At 44.2% G+C, this 19,884-nt stretch overlaps 1 protein-coding gene across 1 annotated transcript; it reads left to right on the top strand.

The window, feature by feature from the left end:
• The first annotated feature begins 3,301 nt into the window (after positions 1-3,301).
• LOC124689644 (protein SENSITIVE TO UV 2-like) lies at positions 3,302-10,099 on the top strand. Its single transcript, XM_047223140.1, has 12 exons — positions 3,302-3,901; positions 3,997-4,041; positions 4,274-4,371; positions 4,614-4,756; positions 4,924-5,279; positions 5,889-5,957; positions 6,694-6,776; positions 7,112-7,384; positions 7,471-7,577; positions 8,388-8,542; positions 8,964-9,160; positions 9,513-10,099. The coding sequence occupies exons 1-12, from the start codon at positions 3,302-3,304 to the stop codon at positions 9,847-9,849; spliced, it is 2,463 nt and encodes an 820-aa protein (XP_047079096.1). The 3' UTR covers positions 9,850-10,099.
• The last annotated feature ends 9,785 nt before the right edge of the window (positions 10,100-19,884 follow it).

Consider the following 19,884-nt stretch of genomic DNA (forward strand, 5'->3'; position numbering starts at 1 on the left):
TGAAAATCGGATGCCCTTTTTCTATCGCCGCTTGGATGTGCCGACGCCATACCCCGTGCAGCGTTGGTGGCATGGGAGAGCGAGTTATGCCATTTGCGCATGGCTTTCCGTTCAGCTCTTGCACCGTGGGGAATTTGAGACCTTCGGGAATCGTCAACCGCTTCTCCTTGAGCAGGAGGTCGAAGATTTGCTCAGCTTTTGGTCACGTCAAAATCAAACCCCCGGGCGGGCCTCGGTGGCTTTACCCATTTGCGAGACACGGGGTTCCTCCCCGAGTCCATTCAGACCACTCGCTACCTCTTGATCTCCCGCAGAAACTTCGTCTTCCTCCGCATCGACCGGGACTACCGCACGCTTGAATTTATCCCGGTACAGGTCCGGGTGGCGCTGTTCATATGCCGACAGCTTCGAACCATGTGCGCCGATGAGGGGTAGTCCGCTTGGGAGGCCATGTCCTTGAGCGGTGTTGCAAGGCCCGCTACCGCCAACTCGATCGCTTCCTTTTCGTTATACGAACCGAATAACATCGGTTCCTAAGATTCCCGAAGCGCTGGATGTATCTCGTCACCGTTTCTCCACGCTTCTGACGTAATTGTGCTAGATCGGCAATGCCAGACTCGGAAGCCTCTGAGTGGTACTGCGTATGGAACTGCTCTTCCAACTGCTTCCAAGTCCGGATCGAGTCTGGTGGCAAAGAGGTGTACCACCCGAAAGCCGATCCCGTGAGGGACTGTGAGAAGAACCTCACGCGTAGTTGATCCGACACTGAAGCCGGTCCTAGTTGTGCCAAATATTGGCCTACGTGCTCGATGGAGCTGGACCCATCTGATCCACTGAATTTGGAGAAATCAGGGAGCCGATATTTAGGTGGCAGCGGGATCATCTCGTAGTCGTCAGGGTACGGCTTGGAATAGCCGATTGCCCTCCTTTTCGGCACCATGCCGAACTCGATCTCTCGCATGGTACCGATCTGATCCGCCGTGGCCGGCCGGCAGGAGTTGAACTCGAAGATTCGCCGGGTGGCGTACTTAGCCAGCCCATGCTTGCTTTTCCAGCTCCGAGCCAACTGCAGGAGTCGGGCTCTGGAGGTTCGTCGGGGTGGCATATTTAGTCAGCCACGTCTGCTTCTCAAGCTCTGTTGTTGACGTCCCTCCTGCTTTCCCAGAAGTCCCTGATGTTGTGGCCTGGTTTGTGAGTGCCCAGTTACCACAATCTGGCACATACGTGCACGTGTACCCGTGAGGGATCTCCTTAGGCGCCTCAGGCAAGAACTGGTAGTCACTAGGGTCACCACCGATCTTGTAGACGACGAATGCCGGTGAAGCCGGCACTCCGGTGCCGCCAACGCATATGGCAGCGGTGGACGGGACCGGAGTGGCAACTCTCCTTGATGCGTCCCGAGAGCTGGTCCCGACGGCGAGTACCGGTGCCTCATGATCTCCTCGGATTACGCGAAGAGCCGACACGCTCCAACGTGTTGACCAGGTTCTCGTAGTGGCGGTGTAGCGAGCGAGCCACCAAGTAGTTGATCTCCTCGCCGCAGGGACTCGGTGCGTTCTTCCGACGGGGCGAGAGGTCTATCCCATCTAGTGCACCATTAGGCGAGAACCCCTTCCACCCGATGCCATGTGAACCGGTTCTCGTGGAAAGAGCCGATGAGGTCGGCTTCGAGGATGACTTTGATCTCGTCATACTTCTTCTTGAGCTCGTCTGGTCGATCCTCGTACGTGATCGGCGTGCCGTCCGCCATCTCGGATGTAGATGGCGATGTGGTTGATGTAGAAGCTTGTCCCACCGGGCGTGCCGGAATGTGTTGACGTCCGAAACCCACCGGCGGGCGCGACGGGCAACACCGTAGAGCCGGGAACAACCTAGGGCTGCGGCCGGCCGAGGTCCCTCCGAGCGACGGCCCGCAAAGCCTTCTCGGTCACACGTCCGATGCCGATTGCAAGGGCGTGCCACCCGACCTATACCCGGTCGTGAAGGTGATGGAGATGCCTCGCTTAGTTTCCTCGCATGGCATACACGTGAACATTAAATACGAGCCTCGATCGGCTCTCGAGTTATCCCGTGAATCGGCTCAAAGAGCCGATCCACCCATGATTCGTACGAGGTGCACGAATATATGGTGGTCCCGCTTGATCAAGATAAAGCTAATGAGATCTACGACGATTTAGGGTTTTCACCGCATAATCGGATCATCCTACTCAGGATTGGGCCTCGCGGCCACGCACGGTGATCGTAAGCCGATCCTAGACAAGGCCTAAAAACCAACACGAGGTTGATCCCCGGAACATCCTGTCTAGGACTAGCAAACGACACCCTACGTGCCGCTGGATCCTCCCGTCCCTTGTAAGGCCTAACTATTGCAGATATTAAACTAATCCTTGATGAACAAGGAGCAACCGTAACGGATCGGATCTACTAAATAATGATCAAGAGGGGTGCCGCCCCTACACCTAAGATAGGTGTAAGGGCGGCTAGACATGCAAGGGTTGCACTACGATAGCATGTTACGCGAAGAACTATGCTAACCCTAACACATCTATGATAACTACGTTGCTCGCCATCAAAAAGGCTTCAAGTACGAGCAACGCATGAACAACGTGGAGCTAGGCCGCCTAGATCGCAAGATGCGATCTAGGCAGCATGTTGCTTACCGGTAGAAACCCTCGAGACGAAGGAGTTGGCGATGCGCCGAGATTGATTTGGTTGGTTGAACGTTGGTTGTTGTTTATTCCATAAACCCTAGATACATATTTATAGTCCAGGGGACTTTCTAACGTGGGAATAATCCCCACCGTGCACGATATAAACTCTAACTTTTAATCTAAGATACAATCTACTATAATTAAAGATACACGGGCAGTCTAGCCCAAACTCTTCGTGCAAGGCCGCTTCAGAGATCTTCCACACGTAATCTTCCAAGCCCATCTCTCTTACGGCCCACCTTCTGATTTGGCCAAAATCTGGTGATAACAAATTCACGAGCAAAAGATATGCAATTGCACATGCATATCCAATTATAAATTCATGTATAATTCTCGTATGCACGAATCACGATGCAAATCTAACGGTCGTCGAGTTAATGAAGCTTTAACTTAGTTCCCGGCTAACCGGGGTGGTATTTTGGGTGTTCTCTCTTTGATATTCAGTTGGAGAGCGAGATACAGTACTGTATCAGGGTTTGCTGCTAGCAAAACCCCACGCACTTGCCCTTGCCCTTGCCTCTTCTCTTCCCCACCACCACCAGCCCCCGCCGCGCCCTCCCCATCCCGCTTCCGCCGCCGGCGAGCCGGGGATGGCGGACTTCGACGACGACTGGTTTGACGACAACGCGCAGTTGCTTGACGCGATCTGCCGCGACGCCGAGGAGGCCTCCGCCTCCCGCAACCCTAGCGCCACTCCAGCTGCAGTCACCCAGTACCTTCCCGCCGCCCCCGCCGCCGCCGCCGCCGCATCTTGGCCCCCTTCCTGCTTCTCCACCACCGCCACCACCTCTTCCGCCCCCCTCTCCCGCGTCCCCGCCGCGCCCCATGCCTACGCCACTCCCCTCCCCCGCATCCCCAATGTCGCCGCCGCCTCTCCTTTCCCCCTCCCCCGCACCCCCGCGGCGGCCCGCGCGCCCACCCCCGACTTCTTCTCCCCTCCGCGCGAGCTCTCCCAGCGCTCCGCGGCCAGCGGCGGCGGCTTCTCCCCTCCGCGCGAGCTCTCCCAGCGCCCGGCGGCGGAGGAGGACAGCGAGTGCCAGATCATCGAGGCGATGGGCTCCACGACCACCGACCGGGCCAGGACCGTGCCGCCGAGGGACGCTAGGGCGGCGAGCCAGGCCCGCGTCAAGACCTTGCCCAGGGGGAGGCAAGCTAGGGCGGCAGAGAGCAAGTCGGCCGAGGAGATCAAGGTGAGATTGCCATTTTTGCTGGTACTCACCTTGCTGGTATGCCTGTGCTTTCTTGGTTCTCTGATGCGCGTCGTCTCGCTCGCTGGGTGTTGCAGATGCAGAGGGAGCTGGAGCGTGTCCTGAAGCAGATGAACGACATGGTGCGCATCTCACTGGCTGCCCTGCTATTGGTATTCGATAATGCAGCAGTAGTAGTAGTACTAGTTTTTATCATTTATATCAGTGCCCGTGCAGCGAAAATGATTCAGGCCTTAGTGCGTTATGCTCTTGTTTGATCCTACTTTGGGATGGGCACTGGTGTAAAGTTCATGGCAGCTAAGGCTAGTAGTATTGAAGTTGGCCCTTGTTTTAAGTTGCGAATTAATCTTGCAGAAAAACGAGAACACGGAGCTGAAGAAAGGCATCAAAAATAAAGACCTTGAAATCGAGGCTAAAGAAGCAGAAATTCATATTTTGAAGAAGGCGAATCTGTAAGTGCTATTCTCTTTAATAATTTATTATTCATGCCCTTGGCACATCATGAAGCTGATGTAACATATGTTTTTTATGTGAAGAATCAATTTTTTTTTAACTAACCTTAAACCAGCCTGGATGGTAGGGAGTGGCTTTTTAAAACAGTAGTTGGTTCACATGTCTTTCTGTACTGCATTTGAGTGCATGCTGGATACTATATTAACATTAGTTTTTTGTGTATTCCGGGGCTGTTTTCCAGCAAAGATATTTGCAGTACAAGGATGGATATTGATCATGCCCCTGCAAATGAGGCTTTGCAAGCTGGGGGTTCTTGTCGCACATCCACAAGGAGAGCAGACAAGTTGAATGGAAAAAATAAGGACCTCTGTTCTTCCCGAGATGGTTTGTGTTTCAACGAGCATATTTGATTGATGCGTCTGACTTCTTGGAAACTCAAACACCAAAGAACTGTTAATAGCACTAAATAATTATAAATCTTTTTGAAGCTGAGTGTGTTTTCCTATCTCCTGTCTTCTAATATAATAAACGAGTGATTTCTTAATGAACAGGAACAAGTACCTCAGGAGCATATTTGGAGGAGAATGCACACCTTGAATTAAAAAATAACAAATGCACGGACAATAAGGCTAAAGGAGTCCAAACAGATCTTCCAGTGAACAATGAACATCTTGAGCACAAGAAAGTACCAATAAATAACATCTCTAGCAGCCTCTGTGCAATCTGGGGTAGGCCAGCTAACAGTATGCTGGGGAGGAGTCTGATCTCAAAGATCCTTGCTTCTTGCTCAGAAGAAATGTTGACACTTCTCCAGTCTACGAGATCGCCAGACAAGTGTGAAAACTCTTCTGAAGGGAGCTCCTCAATGCATAATGCTATATCAGAAGTATATGATATTATCATCAAGGTGATGGTCATGCAAAAGCACCTATTCTCTTTGCTATTGTAGCTCGCACTATATGTGCTTTTCAAGGGCGAAATGCTACTTTGCTTTTGAACTTTATTTTAATGCCAAAACCTGTCATACAATGCTTTGCAATTTGGCTGCTCTGTGATATAGTGATAAGAGGGGTACAAGATTTGCTTTCACCAGAATAATGTCACGTTTGAATAGGGAATACTATGCCCACCCATTTGTTGTTTTTGGAGTACCTAGTGTAAGAAACGTGTATATTTCTTTTATATTAGCTGTGTAGTATCCTTGTTGTACAAGGGGTTTACACAACATCTGTATGTATATATCAATGCTACTACTAGCCTTTTCTTCTAAATTCTAATCAAGTTAGTCCCTCCCTAAAAAAGAGGGGCCATTTTTTGTAACGTCTTGTTCGCAAATGTAGGTTTATTTTGGTCCGATGTGAAATAAGTGTGTTCTCCCCTATACCCAACACATATGCAGTTTTAATTTTTATTACTGCATACATGCATTGTATATAGCATACCCTATATTTTGAATGATGGAAGTACATATTCATTTGAAATAACATCTCATATTTTTTCTGTTTTGTTCCTGCAGGTGAATAGTGACGCAGTACCTGTACAAACTCTTCTTGAAGCATTGCTAAATCTGTGTGTTGTTGGTAATGTGAGAACCTATTATCTCACTGTATTTCCATAGCAAGGTTGCTTATTTTTTCCATGACCAGCCATTGTGCTTTTCCACTGGCATACGAAAAATAGGTTTATCACTCCATACAACCAAATACTAATGAGTTCAGTTTATTAGTGATTTTTAACATAGTTGGGTACACTGACAGCATGAATAATTGGAATGCAGTTCTCTGTTTTATTTGTAGTCACTTTTGGGAAGGTAATGGTTGATTTAAAGTAATTGTCGATGGACAATGAGTTACCTTTGACTGGTTTCCATCTTAGACATTTTTGATGTAAAAAATCTAGCCGGACCAGAACCGGCAGGAATAAATAAGAACCATCACAATAGTTGTTTTCCAAACCAAGTTCTGAGCACAGGTTTCCTCTTACTCCTAGGTTGTTGTTTATTGAACAATAGAAGTCTCACCACACCAGTTGACACTATGTAGACTCTGGAAACTGCTAGTTTTAATAGCTACAGTTTACTCATGCAACTACGCAGCTGTAGGTTGAGTCAGTAGATTGGATAGTACAGTTGCTACTGAGTTGAAGGATTAGTAATTAAAGATATATATTTTTTGATTTTTCTCTGTAGTGCATACTGCATTGTTGTTAAGCCGTCTTGGCTTTTCAACGTTGAAGTGAAACAGTCATCTTTTTAACTACTTGGAGTCTTGAATTTTAACCGGCCAGCTCATTTATGCATGTATTTTACCTGCTCCTTTCAGGTCGTTGTTGTTGGTAGGGCCCTGCGGATATTGTATAGCATCTTGCAAAACTTGCTAACCCATGGAGTCAAGTCTAACCAAAGGTATGCTTTGCCTCATTGGATATATTTCTAGTATCCAGGATAGCTGCTATGTGATAAACAATTTGTGGTGGTGAATGTAAGAAAAATCACCAACTAAATATTAAAATAAATTAGTAGTGTATAAGACAAGGTGAATGTAGAACAGCTGTTTTGCTGGACTCTGTATGAATGTCATGTCTAATGATCCATTGACCTTTTCCTTGTTGGCATGGTTGCCTTTTTGTTTGTCAAATATCCTTTTCCTTTTGGTACTTTGTTAGTTTATTTTACTTCTTTATAATCATAGGCTCCTATGCTTATGAACTTTAATACGATTTTCCTCAGTGTAAACTCAGGAACAATGTTATTATTGGGACGAATGCTAACGGTAACATGGAAATGGGGAGTAACAGTAGGTTGCTTAATGCACCTGGCATGGAGAATCTAGTAAGAAGTGAAGATGGACTTCACATTGGAAATATGTTTCTTCCTTCTACATTCTGGCCTTCATTCTTCACTGCTGTGCTACAAATTGCGCTAAAGTATTCAGAAGAGAGTATTCGTGTTGATGCACTATCCATAGTTATTCTCGTTGTAAGGACAAGTGATCCCAAAGTGGAACGTGAAAAGTAAGCAATCATGAGCTATCTTTTCTTAAATTGGTCAAACTTTTTAATGCTATTATTGCCAAATGATATTCTGCTACTACTTTCAGATTTGGATTTACTTCTGTAATGGAAAGCTTACATCCATTGTTGCAGAAGGAAAATGGATTGCTTGTAAAGAAGCATTCTGTGCATCTACTTTTTTTGCTTTTGAACTGTAAGTTCTTTTGGTTAGATATTCCATTTCTCGTATTATCTTTAGAAACTTAAGATGTTTTATACAAAGTACTGTTTTTGCCAGTTGAATGCTCCACTGTGCATTCTGCAGAGTAGCTAGTTATTTTGACGCCATTTTCATGGATTCCTTAGCTATTTAAGGGAGTATAGGTAGCAAGTTCTAACAAATTGACTATTTGGGTGATAAATTCTTTGAGTTAACTTGACTTTTCTTGAGAGATAAATTGACATGTCGAAGTTCGAAGCTGTATTCTTCTTGCAAGTGATCCTGCGGGAACAAATGTTGCTAGATTTCCCCCTTCATCCATTTCATATGCGACTGCCAGGTGAATGGAAATGAAATACTTCTCCTTCCTCTTGGGAAATTTTTCCGTTGAACATACATCCAATCCCCACCCATCCCTCTATAATTCCTTCAGTTTCTTAGATTTTTTTTCTTCTTTCTGGTGGTACCAAACAGCCACCTAATATCTACGTAGTAAAAACCTAAAACTGAGGGTTTCAGTTCATATGTTAAAAAAACAATTGTCTAGAGATGACAGTACATGTACCTTCAAATTTAGATATGGTTTGAGTTCATACATGTGAGACCATATTCGGTTTTAGGGTTTAGGGTTTTAAACAACTACGTGCTGGAAGAAGAATTGTTATTCTAGCCATGTTTGTTCAATCTCAGTGGTGTTTCATTCTGAAGAAATCTTTAACATGATGTTAATATTTTCTTTCCTGCTATTTGGCTTTCCCTGTGCCAGTAACTGCAACCTAATTCCTGTTGCTGCCTTAATGGTAGGCCCAACGATGTTGAAGCTTCTGTGCAATGGAGGTACAGATGGCTCTGAAGTGATGGAAGCTGTTGGATCTGAAAATGATAGATCACAACAAGCTATAAGCGCAGTACTTCAGGACTTGTCTGAATGTTTTACCTGTGAGGCAACATCTTCTCTGGTGTGTTCCTTGGTTCTTTAGTGATTCAGTCAGGACTCTGCATAAACACATTTAGCTTTAACTTTTTGTTTGAGCTCCCTGCATCCACAAAAGAATGTCTCAACTTTGTCAAAATATGCATGTATCTAGAGTTTTAGTGTGTAGATACATGCAAATTTAGAAAAAGTTGAGACATTCTTTTGTGGATGGAGGGAGTAGCATTTATAGGTTGAAAACTTTTTCACCTAATTAAGATTCTAGCCTGCATGGATTGAACGGAGTAATGGGTTCTTTCCCTTACCATCCTAAAAAAAATTGTGGCATTTGCTACCTTCAAATTTTTAAGCTCGATTGCAACAATAGGAGTTCATCACAACTAAGTGTCTTAAGTGTTTCATTTGTTTCCATTGTTTTACAACTAAAGCAAGCTGATATTTTTCAGGAGCTCAAGCTTTGTCGTCTAGTTGTCAATCTATTAGCATACATAGCATCTAGTGGCAAGTTGGGATATCAAGTGCTTCTAGATTCAGTGACTGCCAATGGTTCCAGCTTTTTGGAGTTGATCATGGAAGTCCTTGCTTCCCAGATGGAACAGGAGGTTGATTTTTCAACTGAGGCACACGAGCTATTGAAAGAAAGGTAAATTGAAAAAATTCTCCGTACTAAACTATGCATTTCTCCCAGTCTGTCGCATGTTTGTATGAATGTTCCATGCACTCTGTTTATTGCCAACTGAAGCTACTGTGTTGGCACGCTCAAAGTTTCAAAATATTCTAAAATAGTTCCACAATTAAGAGATACTATCACAAGTAAATGACAGGTTAAGTCTGAGACGGTGTCACGAAATTGTTGTCATTTATCGTAACTTACAACTGTGGATGCTTTTGTGTTGATTGTAGTTTACAACTGTGGACGTTTTTGTGTTGTTTAAATATGAGAGTTCTCTGTGCTGTATTATTTGTATTTCATGTAACATAAATGTTTCCTGTAGGTATTTGCTGATGAGAGAAGCCCTGATCCTTCTGAACCGATTAGCTTCACACGCTATGTTTTCGAAGCCAACTCTGGAAGTGTTGGTAGGCAGTGGTAACCAGTGCGCAAGCTTGACAATTGATACTGCGAACCGGCTTCCCCAGAGGAGCAAGTACCCCTTGAGGCACCTTACCGAGCTGAATCCCCAGATGGCGAACGACCTCGCAGAGCTGGCCCAGAAGTTCCGTTCGCGAGTGTACGGTTTCCTGGAAGAGCAACAGCATTCAAAGGCTGACCGTTCCAGTTCAAGTGGTCCGGCCAAGAGTCTGCGACTGCCTCCTAGAGTTCCAAGATAGTTGGGTCTATCTTAGCTTACTGGAGATTGTTTTCTTGATTTTTTTTTTCTTTTGGGCTAACCGTAGTAGGGTCTTTCTGGGTAGGGCGAGTAGGTAGGTTTTGGCTGGTGGTGTACAGTGGGGTGTGATTCCTCGCCATTTTGGGGATGTGTAAGTTTGAAAACTCGAGGGAATGTGTTGTTAGAATTGTACTGAGAAATTGGCATACGGCACAACAGCAGTTCGTGGCAAGATAGTCATCTTTCTTTTTTGTATTTCATTGATTTTTTTTGGGCGATTTGCTGTACTGAATTGATATGACAATGTAAGGAAACTAAGTTCTGCCATGTGGCTAAATCTCAGATTTTCTTAAATAACAAGCATTTCCCATTTAAGAATAATTATACTCCCTCCAATCTATAATACGTGTCGAGGGTTTAGTTCAAACTTCAGCCTCTGATCAATAATTAGTGTCGAAGTTGTAGCTCAAATTTAAACTAAACGCTCCAAACTCATTATGTATTGGAAGGAGTAGCTTTTATCACTAGTTAAACAATTAGTTGAATATTTTCTGAACAAGCGTTGTTTTTAATTAGCAAAAAAGCAAAAGAAATTTTGCAAGAACACAGCCAAAGGTAGAATCAGTGCACGAAAGTTTTGCGTGAAGGAAAGGAAGGAGGAGGGCACAACGATAGGGTGTGCTTTTTGTGGGTGGGGTTGAGAAACAGCGATGGGCGTCCTTGGTTCCGCGCTCCAGGCACAGGCACCTGGCTATGTTGGTTCCCACGCGGTGTCCGTTTCAATTTGGGAAAGTTTTTCATGTGATTAAGGGACTCTAATTAGGGTTGCTCGAACGTGTTTATCCGTGACAATATTATCTTATTTGACACCCTAAACAGTATTTCCTCCGATTCATGATAAGTTTTATGATGTTAGTTTAAACTAGCAGGAATGGCGCGGCGGCACGCCGCGCCGACAATGTAATGCGATGGTGTAAATGATTTTAAGACCACATCTAAACTGATAAAAGTAATACATATTTCGCTGTTTAAACCATGGGTATTAAGATGAAGAAAATATATTTCTACTATAAGTTAATATGGCGGCGTGGAGACAATGTAATGCGATGGTGTAAATGATTTTAAAACCACATCTGAACTGATAAAAGTAATACATATTTTGCTGTTTAAACCATGGGTTTTAAGATGAACAAAAGATATTTCTACTATAAGTTAATATGGCGGCGTAGAGATGTGCTAGAGACCGGATGATGAGCATCTAAAATAGCTCACGTGTTTATTGCCAAGATTTCTTATGTTGTGTACACCTTACATCATGAATGGAGATCTGTTTGTGATAAGCAAAAAAGTTTAAAACACTCGGTGATTATATTTTTACTGAACCTATGAGTAAGTGTGTTAGCGGTAATAATTCTAATGGCACAAGAATTCATAAACTGAGTACAACGACCAATTCATGACATTCTTTTATATTGCTGGTAGAATACTAATAAAAGGACGAACAAAGAGTAAGCAATACCACTGTTTAATGTTTGTTTCGTGAGTGAGTTGTTAAAGGGATAAGACTGATATTGTTTATTTAGAACTGAATTTATTAATACCAATGTAATACATAGCCTTATTCTACCAAGAAGATCAACAAAGGGGTAAGTGTGTTCTGATCATACATATAGCATGCTTCGCATGGTAGTTGGACATGGAGATACAGGTAATTCCGAAGTTTGACAGATAAAACATGAAAGTATGAGTGCAAATTGATCATAGAATACGATTTGTAAATTAGTTGGACACATCAGTATAGAGTTACTGTTGTTCAGAAGTTCACGGATAGATATATCACATGTTTTCTATAGGATGAACTATTATATCAAGTCAACTGATATTTTACTTTGGAACATTTCTTGAAAGACGCTTTATGTAACCTCTACCAGGTGATCTACCATGGCGGAGAACATAATTCGTATACAATTCTTCCAGTTTCTCTATCTCTGTTTCCCAGATTCAACCACGCGCAAGTTTCCTACGTTGCCTATTTCGACGCACCTTTGTTTAAGGTTGTTTGCATTACTGGTACAGTTTAGCAAACAGAAACCCATCGAGATGAGGAAAAGCACAACAGTTACCCCTGATTGATCTAGGTCACTCATTTCAATTATTCTAGTAAGTTGGTGGTCAAAGAACATGAGCTAATGGAGGAGGAAATGGTTCAGTTTTCTTTTTCTTTGCTCAACCACCTATAACAAAAAATGACTAAAATGGCACTCTGTGCCGCAGTAGCATGGGGATATAAGTGAGTTCTCTGCTTGTCCGCTCTATATAATCTCCATCCAAGGCAAAGACCTTATTTTGTATAATATACTGGTAAATGTATATACATATAGCTCTACGGAAGAAGGGCCCAAGAAAACATTTGACATAGCTAACTTGCAGGATAGTTGGGAGTAAGTAAACTCTTGTCAGCAAACTTTTCTCATAAGAAGTACAAAAGAAGCATGTGAGTGGAGTCCACAAGGTTGATGACGGCACTGCTTATAAAATTCAACATCTGAGAATATCTAAATTGATGAAATGCATAACTATCACCATAAGCTACAAGGGAAACATATATTTCAGGATGTCCTGATAGCAAATCAAAATTACCCCTGAAAATATTCTGAAGCTAGGATTCCATTCTCATTCGGTCTAGGTGAAAAAGCACATATGAATACATTCCTGTTAGTTGTGGTCATTCGTAAATAATAAAGGACACATGATCGTTCACTGATCCTATTCTACACTATTCCTTTTTAGTCACATTAAGCCAACATATCACTAAGCTAGATACGAAGTTTTAGGCTGCAAAAAAATCTACCATCAAACTCCACTGAAAATCAGCTTATATGCATGGGTACATATTTAATACAGACCGATGGCAATGCTAATTGGCTATTACAAAGTACTGTGGCATGGTAATATCTAGGAGAATATTCATTACTTGTGGAAGGAGTAATAAAACTGTGGCTGTAGCTTTTATTTGTCTATTCCCTTTATGATGGCTTCTTTCTTTTAGCTGCAGGTTTGGTCCTACATTCCTCCTCTATACCCGCAGTTCAGCACAGCTCATCGTAGCTCAGCTCGCGGACAATCAAGGTATACAGAGAAGAGTGTGTGCAGCTGAAATTCCACAATCCTATGTATTACAAACATCTAATCGCAACCACAGAGAAAAAATATTTTTTTCTTAATAAAGTAAGTTAAAAAAACGGATTGGAGAAGTTTGTTCATTTACCTCAGTTTAAGATCTGGTCATCATCTATATCAGTCTCTATCTGCAAACCATGCAGACAAAATATTAGACGTCAGTATGTGACACCATGTAGCAAGTGCTCCATGTCTCGGTGCTGCAACCTGCAGGCTGCACACGTCTGTGGCAGAGGCGGAGAGCCGGAGCAGGGATGGTAAGTACACCGACGTCGGCACAATAAAACTCCAGGCTGAAGGCAAAGATCAGCAACACGGGATTGCCAAAGGAGAATAGAACTCAGGTAGCAACAAATTTAACTATATACCAATCTACTTTGCCTACAGTCATTCCAATGAATCATGTGTGAAATACTAAATAAAATGTCCACTATGTATGCATTTTTGGTACTCAGCTTACGCGAATACCGCCATGAGAGCGATCAGAAAGTAGGAGACTTGTGAATGAACAGAGAAAACTTATGAAACTTAGAAGTCATGCATATTGTATATGAAGAACATATGTCCTGCTAAATGACAAATATCATGATAGGTGTAAACCTAAATCAGTAAGATAAGAAAATCAGAATAAAAGGACTGCAGAACTTATGACATATTGCCAAAGCATGTAACATAAGAAACTGTAGAGAAGATGCCAGGGACCAGATGGAAATCAGTACGAAACTCCGCCATGACTTCATCACCTCCTTAATCCACCTTACCATCATATGGACCTAAAGGATCAACCCAAGTACCAACAATTGCCACCTGTGGTAAACAGCCACCGACTCACCCCCACTGAAGAACCACCTCACCAATGGGCCCTAAAATCTTGCGCCGCACTTCCTTCTCATTCTCCTGTTGTCTCTTGTGGTGCTGTTGTGCTGCTGTAACAGCAGCAGCTCCCTTGACTGTCCGCACCCTCTTCCAAATCCGAAGCCCTTATATAGCAATATGACAAAGGAATGCAAGTTCAGAGGTTGCTTGGAGGTAGTGAGAAGGCGAATGAGCAGGAAAAATAACCCGGCGTCATGAATCAGATAGAATAACCTCACCTACCCGACTGAGAAAAAAGATGTGCCAGCGTCCGGCAGAGTGAAGGATGCTTGTGGCTGCCGCCCTCGAGGGTAGTAATTAAAGTACCTCTAATCCTTTCTTTAGTTTGGGATGACCATCAATCATAAGAACAGTAAACCTGTCGGTACTACATTACTTATGGAAGTTGTATTAATATCTGCCGCTTGCTTAGATTTGCATAAATCTTTTGCTTATATCCCCCAATATTCAGATTTTATACCCCACTTGGAAGGTCACACATAATTTAGCATGAGATGGCACTGTTTTTATTTGCGGTAGTTCAATTCATATGTTGGAGAGACACGACACATGCAAACAGCCTGCGACTGGAAAAGACATAATACAAAGAAAATCAAAAGAAGCTAGCAAGCTATACAGTAAAATACATGTAATATATAAAATAAAGCTTGGTGGCAGTAAGATGAATATTGCAAGAGATCGAAGGTCAAACATGGTAGCTCATAAGAGGTGAAAATGTTTGACAGTGGTGCAAGTGAAATAGACACTACCAAACATTTGAACACTAGGATATTAACTAACATATAACATATCTCGGTTAGTGTTATCTGACAGTTCACTCCCATGTCTAAATAACCTGCATACAGAGGTGTGTACCTGGTAAAGGAGATGATAATAACATGGTTTCTTGATGTAGAAAGTGTATGTGTTTTTCTCAAAAAAAAAAGTGTATGTGTTGATCAATGTTATACCTGAACCTGTTAATGTGAACCATGTACCAGGGAAGAAAAAAAACCTGACTAACCTGCAGGAATAACTACAGCCCAATGACCACCACAATCAGACAAACCACATGCACAACTATCACAAGAAACCTGCAGGAATGCAATGTCACAACCAAATTCCGGAACTAAGGAGCAATATAACCAAGACCTTGTACCAATAAAGCATCAGGAAACACAAAACTGACACCTGATTCAGCATGTCCTTAGGATCCAACACTAAGAATTACAGAACACAACAACCGGAATCCGATCCCCTAGCATGCGGTTTCATCCCTACAGGTGATAGCAGTGTAGAGGGAGCACTGGGCACCATGTTTAGCTGCACCACCATTGACTGTGATGTGTGCTCAGTGCCTCACGGGGAGTCAAGGCTGCCCAGCGGTGACTGTCAGAGGGAAAGTGGCTCAATTATGGGCTCTACTTGGTGCAGTTGGAAGCAGTTGTACTCTGCATCAAGCGAGGTGCTCATGTAACCACAACAATGAATATCTTGCTACATCAACAGCTAAATCAGGTGGAATGTACTCGGCAGGTGGATGGAAGGTTGTATCGAATACTCAACAAAACAACTCCCGACTACATTCTCTCATGATATACGGTGAGATGCTTCTTTGTCAAAACTAAGACTACATTGCACCAAAGAATACCAGCATATCACTGCAACTCACAATGAGTCTTTGTCAAAATTAAGACATGTTCATATAACCCATAATTGGTTGAAAAATCCCACCTTATAAGTGGAAGCTATCTCACGAATCTGTAACATAGTTTTCTTAAAACAAACTCGAATGGAGTGAAATTCTGATCAGGTCATCAGTTCTACTATAAAATATCATCTTGTGAAATTACAAATATGAAAATTTCAGAGAAGAATAAAAAGATATCCATATTGTTGTTCTCGCAAAAAAAAAAAAATGCTTGCACTGGACCGATTCACATCCATACAGATATAACAACTCACCAGGACCAGTAGAGTGAATATATTTTCATACATGTACAATGACTATTAAAATAATGCACAACGGTAAAAAAAAATCTTAATTTCCAAGCAACCTAAATGAATGAAGCAGTCCATTGCCAATAAGAACACAGAGAGCAAAGAAGCCACAAAGAAACATACCTTATGTCAGAAACAGAGAAGTTTGTGTGATATGCAAATGTATAAGAAAAAGGTCTTCCATCAGTGTTGGTATTTCTGATTGTAGACGTGAGACTCACATCCCCCAAAGCATCAAGAGCAATTCTGAAGCCAAACTCAAAACTGTTATTGTTAAATAAGAAAAGAGCAGAGTCAAATATGTGTATACATGATCAAATGCATAAAAGGTTGTCAATGTGCCAATTCGTGGGTTAAGCCTCTAACACAAACCTGTGGGGCCATATTTTTAAATCATCTTCATTAGGCTTCAGGATAATATCAACAAAAGCTTTAATTGGAGGATTTACTGGTGAAGGGGGTGAATTATCATCAATTGTCCAAAGCCAATTCCTTGCAAATCCATGCTGCTCAAGATTTCCATTAGATCCAAACTGCCTTAACAGGGTAGTTCTTAAGTGATCAGCCGAAAACACTTAACATGACCAAGTCATTAAAGGTGAATGTTGCATACTTGGGGAAAGCAAATGGGTATCCCATCGCGGACCGCTTTGGGAGGTTTGAAATTGGCGTACAAAAAAGAAGTTCACTTTCAAACCAATTAAAGCATCGCTTGATATAGGTGACAAAATATTATTGTAGAGATAGGGAGAATTATCTTGAGATGGCAAAAGAGAACAAGTATTTTTCATCCATTTGATCAAACATCGTTGAAGCAGTGTAGCCAGGTTCAGTCGGTAGTGTTGATAAAAGTATTTGTAGTTCCTTCGGTATAAGTAAACATGTGTTAGAGTGATGCCCAGCCAAACCTCCACTGGTTTGTAGCATACATATCAAATGGAAACCAGCATAGAAACTCAAAACACTAATAATTCACCTGGATATGGCATAGTTCAAAATGCACGCTAATTTTGAATGTTCAGTTCCTGATAAAGCAACAAAAAATATCAACCATCAATCATCATCAAAATTAACCATTACATTTCTAGAGTACGTGCTGAATAGTGCAGTGAGAAAAATCTACAGGAATAAACCCACTGTATATATTGCCAACCATTTATTGCAAATCACCTAAATAGTGCAGTGAGAAAAAAAAATCATAGTTTAAGATGATACCTCGAACAGCCAGTTTAGTCTTTGAGGCCTAAATCTGCAATGCATAATGCCAACCGTTGTCATAAGAAAAATCATTGTTTAAGATGATACCCATGAATCATTCGATTGTGTCCATGCTTGACTATATAATGCGCTCCAATATATAATTGCGGAATCTCACAGCAAAAAAAATCAAATCACCATACCACTCCCAACAGCGATAATATATCAAGGCTAGCAAGAAGTCCCAGATGCACCGCATGCTAAGCTGAATAAATTGATTTAGCCCACACAGACCAAATGAGAAATCTGAAAATACACTGATTGAGTTCTTGTAGGCATAAAAACAAACAGTTCTTAGGCACCAAAATCACAAAGCAGATCATCTAATCATCAGAAAATTCCCATCGGCACCTACCTCCTTCCCGCTTCCGGTCCTGAGCTGACAGGAAGGAACTGGGGCAGGGGCTCCCATGACAGCCACGGAGAGAGAGAGAGGAGGGCGCCCGTGCCGGTGAGAGGAGGAGGCTTCAACGGCGCCCCCACTCCAGTCCGTCCGCTCTGCCAGCGACCACGTACACGTCGTCGGGTCCTCAACCGTGCCACCAGCCACCTCGAGAAGGAAAGGAGAGGTCCGAGATCCTTCTCCACGCTGTCAGCCGTCTCGGGAGAGAGAGGAGGGCGCGGCAGGGCGATAGCTGCGCAGACGGCGGCACGACGGTGGAGAGGGAGAGAACTGGGCTCTGGCCCTAGCGGCACATCTTGATGCTTTGATTATACTGCCATGGCGACACCCACGACAGGGAGCAGCTTATAGGAAGGGCAAGGGGGCAGCTGAGAGAGGAGGCCCTCAGTTTTGGAAAGGGGAGGCGTCGCGCGATCGCCTGACTCCCGCGGCAGGCGCCGCTCGACGCGTCCGCCTCGGCTGCACCCCGGCCACCAGCAGCTTGCCCCCGGCCAAATTTCAGCCGACCTCTACAGCGGCGCCATTCCCGCCGCCTCTACATCGTCGCAGCAGGGGTGGAGCCGGCCGGAGCTGTTCGTGCGCGCCTCGACTCCGGCCGCGTCGGCCACGCACGGGCGGGCACGCCGCCGGCCGCGTCGGCCACTCGCGGGCACGGGCGAGCAGGCCCGGCCAGGCAGCAGCTGCAGCTCGGCCACGGACGGGCAGGCGGGGCGCGGTTGTCGGCGGGGCGAGCCGTGGCCGGGCGGGTGCGGCGCTCGCCGCGACGGGCGCGGGCGTGGGCGTGGGCGGGACGGAGCTGGCCGCCGGCGTGGCCTGGCGAGCCATGGCCGGGCGTGGCCTGCCGGGACGCGGCGGAGGTCGCCGGAGCGGGGCGAGCCGTGGCTGGGCGGGGGCGGCGCTCGCCGCGACGGCCGCGGGCGTGACCTGGCGAGCCATGGCCGGGCGTGGCCTGCCGGGACGCGGCGGACGCCGGGGCGGGGCGAGCAGTGGCCGGGCGGGGGCGGCGCTCGCTGCGACGGCCGCGGGTGTGGGCGGGGCGGAGCTGGCCACCGGCGTGGTGCTCGTCCCGGCCGTGCACGTCGTGCTGCGTGCTGGCGTCGAGCTCGCCGGGGACAGCCAAGGAAAGGAAGGAAGGAGACGCGGCGATAAAATAGCACCGGCCACTCCGCACGAACAGATGGAAGCGGGCCCGCAAGCGAACGACCAGGCGGTGGGGAGAAAACATTACGTACACCAAAAAGGGGCCAACCAACAGGAAACACAGTGGAGGTGGGTAAAAAAGAAGTGCAACCTACACCAAAAAACGTACACAAAAACAAAGGGACGGACAGAATTACACGTGTCAACCAGCAGGAGTGCCCAAAAAAAATCCCAAAAAACTGAGAAAAATCGAAATCGTTCAGGTTTAGTATAGTAGTTATTTACAGATTTGCTAGGCGTCTGATTTTTATTATGTCCTAGTCTACTTCTTAGTCATTAGGTTAGCCTCGTCAACTGATTGAGATTTTACTAGTTGCAAGTGGGTTGCAACTAAGACTTTCCCCACATGCAAGTGGGTTGTAACTTGTAATTGAGAAAATATCCACACCATTGAATTTGTTCCAAAATTCATGCTGGGTTATGAGTTGCATTAGTTGCAATTAGGTTGTAGTTGAGACTAGATGACATAAGGTGACTGAGATTCCCCTTATTTTTAAAAATAAATTAAAATTACAACAGTTATTATAAGTCGAAGGGAGTAGATTTAATTGAAACATCTACAAATTTTGAATGTATTATATTAGTTTAGAGTGAATGATTCTTGTCCGACTTAAAATTGAGCTTAGAAAATCCATTATTCAGATTTTTCCAAGTTTTCATGCATAGTATTTCTTATTAGAGTTTTAAGGACTGTATATACGTTAATTTTATTTAGAGCATGCACAATGGTAGAGAAGGCATGTCTTCCCTTACCTCGCCACATCAGCTAGAGAAGTCAATAGATACAAGTCATATAATGCATTATCTTTTATAACTATTTCTAGCAATTAATATTAATAATTAGAATTTGGTTAAAAATTTGTGGCTCGGGAAGACTACGGTGGAGAAGATAGTCATCTCTTATTTCCTAAGAGATGATTCTCTTTCTTCATTCTCTCTTCTCCAATTAATCAAAAAAATTCGACATGGTACCTCTAAGAAAATGGACACCCAGCACCTCCAGGTCGCCTACAAGCCACACCAAATTTAGGCCTTTCACAATAGATTGTATCTTAGCACGCTATCCTAGGTAGTGCTCAAAATGACAACCAGCATCTGAGAGCTTTTTAGCAGTTGGGTTAACCATTAGACATTGACATA

This window comes from Lolium rigidum, chromosome 2, assembly GCF_022539505.1.
Source record: "Lolium rigidum isolate FL_2022 chromosome 2, APGP_CSIRO_Lrig_0.1, whole genome shotgun sequence".
Lineage (NCBI taxonomy): Eukaryota > Viridiplantae > Streptophyta > Magnoliopsida > Poales > Poaceae > Lolium > Lolium rigidum.

What these genes read in the sequence shown, in the direction of transcription:
- LOC124689644 (XM_047223140.1), top strand. Translation starts at nt 3,302, where the DNA reads ATGGCGGACTTCGACGACGACTGGTTTGACGACAACGCGCAGTTGCTT. An exon ending in ATCTGTGTGTTGTTGGTAAT is followed by an intron (nt 5,958 to 6,693) that starts GTGAGAACCTAT and finishes TGCTCCTTTCAG; the next exon opens with GTCGTTGTTGTTGGTAGGGC. An exon ending in ACTTTTTTTGCTTTTGAACT is followed by an intron (nt 7,578 to 8,387) that starts GTAAGTTCTTTT and finishes CCTTAATGGTAG; the next exon opens with GCCCAACGATGTTGAAGCTT.